The sequence below is a fragment of the Corvus brachyrhynchos genome, unplaced genomic scaffold (genome assembly GCF_000691975.1).
Source record: "Corvus brachyrhynchos isolate BGI_N302 unplaced genomic scaffold, ASM69197v1 scaffold215, whole genome shotgun sequence".
NCBI lineage: Eukaryota > Metazoa > Chordata > Aves > Passeriformes > Corvidae > Corvus > Corvus brachyrhynchos.
In genome coordinates this window covers 823,819-827,515 of record NW_008237887.1, presented here as the reverse complement: position 1 = coordinate 827,515, position 3,697 = coordinate 823,819, and the positions used below count along the sequence as shown (strand labels likewise).

Sequence of the window (3,697 nt, the reverse complement as noted above, 5' to 3'; positions counted from 1 at the left end):
GCGAGTGAGGGTGATGCTGGACCGTGTCCCCGCAGGTGCGCTGCCACCGCGGGCCGTGGTTCAGGGCGGGACGCTGCGTTTCGGCGCTGTTGAGCCCGCCGACGAGGGGCACTATGAGTGCCGGGCACGGAGCAGCGCCGGGCAGCACATGGCACGCGCCTTCCTCCACGTGCAAGGTGAGCGGCATCACCATCGTCCCTGTTGCCCCGCTGTCCACACCATCCCCATCCCCATCATTTCCATCATGCCCATCACCCCGATCATTCCCATCTCTACTGTCATGTGCATCACCCCTATTGTCTCCATTGTCCCTGTCACCCCTCTTGCTCCCATCATCACTCATCATCTCTGTCACTCTGCATCATCCCTATTGTCCATCTCCATCGTCTCCATGGTCTGCAACATCCCTGTCATTCTCATCATCCCTGTAACCCTCATCACCCCTGTCACCTCCCACTGTCCATCCACCTCATCCCCATTGTCCCCATAATCCCATCATCACCACCGTTGTCTCTATCACCTCCAATACCCATCATCTTCATTGCCCCCATCATCCCTGTCACTCTCATTGTCCCCATTGTTCTCTTCTTCCCCTTCATTCCCCGTTGTCTCCTCAGCTCCATTGTCCCATCATCCCCCATCATTCCCTTGTTCCCATCACCCTTACCATCCTCGCCATCCGCATCATCTCCATCATCTCTGTACACCCCATTGCTCCCATTGCTCCCATTGTCCCCATTGTCCCCATCACTCCCATCGTCTCTATCATCCCCATCATCCCATTGTCCCCATCATCCTCATCATCTCCATCACCCTCATTGTCCCCCATCTCCCCCAGCACCTCCATCATCCCATGGTCCCCTTCACCCTCATCGTCTGCATCACTCATGTCACCCCCATTGTCCCCACCCCCCCATTGCCCCCAGCACTGCCCTGATTCCCCTCCCCGCAGGCATGGGCACCCCACAGGTGAGAGTGAGCCCGGAGCGGACGGAGGTGCAGGAGGGCTCCACAGTGCGGCTCTACTGCCGGGTCTCGGGGTCCCCCGCTGCCACTATCACCTGGGAGAAGCAGGGGGGCACCCTGCCACCACAGGTGAGTGGGGCACTGGCACCAGTGGGTGCTCCAGGGGGTATGGGTGCACCACAGGTGCCACTGACACCCACCCTCATGCCACAGTCCCGCACCGAGCACGGTGACATCGCCACGCTGGTCATCCCCACTGTGACGGTGGCCGATGGTGGCATCTACCTCTGCGTGGGCACCAGCGCTGTTGGCACGGCCCGCGCTGCTATCGAGGTGGCCGTGGTGCCAGGTGAGGAGGGTGGGGGACACCAGCGGTGTTCGGGGATGGTTTTGAGGGGGGCTACAACCCACCCATGCCCCCCCCCCTTTTGCTTCCCGCAGGGGTGGCACCACCTGTCCGCATCGAGTCCTCGTCCCCATCCGTCACTGAGGGACAGACCCTGGACCTGGACTGTGTGGTGGCAGGACCCGGCTCTGCCACTGTGACATGGTACAAGCGTGGGGGCTCCCTGCCGGCTGGCCACCAGGTAGGGCACAGCAGGGTGGGCAGCACCCCAAACGCTGCCCTGTCCCCTGCTGTGTGACACCAAACATGTCCCCAACTGCAGGTTTCAGGGTCCCGGCTCCGTGTCCCCCATGTCACGGCAGCTGATTCAGGGGAGTACGTGTGCCGGGCAACGTTGGGGACCACTGCCCGGGAGGCGTCTGTCATTGTCACCGTCGTGGCTGCATCTGGCTCATCCTATGGTGAGACTGGGCTCAGCAGCACCGGAGGGGACGTGCTGGCTCCCAACGGGTGGTCACAGCTCTGTCCTCCCCTGCAGGACCACCAGCTTCAGGTGTCCCTGTCCGGATCGAGGCATCCTCGTCCACCGTGGCCGAGGGACAAACCCTGGACCTCAACTGCATTGTGGCCGGGCAGGGACAGGCCACTGTCACCTGGTACAAGCGCGGGGGGTCCCTCCCAGCGAAGCACCAGGTAGGGGACACAGAGGGGGATGACGCAAAGGGAGGCTGGGGTTGATGCACAGCCCTATGTGAGCCCAGGTGGCTCTGGTGACCCTTGTGTCCCCAGTGACCCTTGTGTCCCCTCCCCACCCGCGGCCGCGGGCTGCGGCTGCTGCAGGTGACAGCGGCCGATTCGGGCGAGTACGTGTGCCGGGTGACCAGCGGGGCCACCACCAAGGAGAGCGCGGTCATGGTGACCATCCAACCCAGCAGTGCCAGTGTCTACTGTGAGTGGGGACAGGGGGTGGCAGTACCAGCAGGGGATCCTCATGGGTCACAGCACTGAGCCATGGCTCAGGTGCCCATGACTGTGGTCACTGGTGTCACTGGTGTCACCCTCCTGTCTCGGTCCCCAGCCCCGGGCAACACAACTCCCCTGCGCATCGACTCCCCATCCTCTGCCGTGGTCGAGGGACAGACCCTGGACCTCAACTGTGTCATCGCCAGCCCCACACAAGCCACCGTCACCTGGTACAAGCGCGGGGGAACCCTCCCGGCCAAGCACCAGGTAGGGGACACGGAGCAGGGATGTCACCAAAGGGAGTGGATGCAGTTGACCCACAGCTGTGGGCAAGCCTGGGTGGCCCATGGAAATGCAGATGGTCCCATGAAAGCCCGGGTGGCCCCTTATAGGCCCAGGTGACCCCATACAAGAGCAGGAAACCCCATGCAAGCCCTGGTGGCCCATGCAAGGTTAGGTGGCCTACAGAAGCCCATGTAGCTCATACATTGCAAGTCCAAGTAGCCCATGCAAGCCCTGGTGGTCCCATGCAAGCCCTGGTGGTCCCATTCAAGCCCATGTGGCCCCATGGAAGCCCAACTCGCCCCAGTGACCCCCATGTCCCCTCCCCACAGGTGTCTGGCTCCCGGCTGCGGCTGCTGCAGGTGACAGCGGCTGACTCAGGCGAGTACGGGTGCCGGGTGACCAGCGGGGCCACCACCAAGGAAACCTCCATCATGGTGACCATCCAGCCCAGCAGTGCTGGTGCCTACTGTGAGTGGGGACAGGGAACACGGGAGGTTCCCCACGGGGGGGTGACACTGCTCCCGGTGTCCCTGGGAGGGTCACACATGGTGGTGGTCACAGTGTCTAACCCATCTTGCTCCCCAGCCCCGAGCAGCACGACCCCACTGCGCATTGAGTCCTCGTCCCTGTCATCCCCTGTGACCGAGGGACAGACCCTGGACCTCAACTGTGTCATTGCCAGCCCTGCGCAGGCCATTGTCACCTGGTACAAGCGCGGGGGGACCCTCCCGGCCAAGCACCAGGTAGGGGACACGGAGCAGGGATGTCACCAAGCAGGATGGATGGGAATGACACACAGCTCTGGGCAAGACCAGGTGGCCCATGCAAGTCCTGGGGACCCCATACAAGGCTGGCTGGTCCTGGGCAGGCCCAGGTGGCCCCATGACCATGGAATCCCGAGTGATCCCAGGGAAGACCAAGTGACCCCAAGGAAGCCCAAATGACCCCACATAAGCCCAGGTGGCCCATGCAAGCCCAAAGTGACCCTGTGCAAGCTCAAGTGGCCTTGTGCAATCCCAGATGACCCCTTGCCAGAGCTGATGGCCTCAGTGACCCCCATGTCCCCTCCCCACAGGTGTCTGGCTCCCGGCTGCGGCTGGTGGCGGGGGCAGCGGGCCGGCCGCGGGGGGCTGGGGG

General features: G+C 63.2%; 1 protein-coding gene across 1 annotated transcript in view; it reads left to right on the top strand.

Annotated features, from left to right (window-relative positions):
- The window catches only part of LOC103614554 (basement membrane-specific heparan sulfate proteoglycan core protein), a 43,968-nt gene that overhangs the window by 12,226 nt on the left and 28,045 nt on the right, over nucleotides 1-3,697 (top strand). The window contains exons 16-21 of the mRNA XM_017732703.1: nucleotides 36-176; nucleotides 953-1,095; nucleotides 1,180-1,315; nucleotides 1,408-1,553; nucleotides 1,635-1,773; nucleotides 1,851-2,005. Coding sequence (XP_017588192.1) covers nucleotides 36-176; nucleotides 953-1,095; nucleotides 1,180-1,315; nucleotides 1,408-1,553; nucleotides 1,635-1,773; nucleotides 1,851-2,005 — 860 coding nt within the window. The remainder of the gene's footprint in view (nucleotides 1-35; nucleotides 177-952; nucleotides 1,096-1,179; nucleotides 1,316-1,407; nucleotides 1,554-1,634; nucleotides 1,774-1,850; nucleotides 2,006-3,697) is intronic.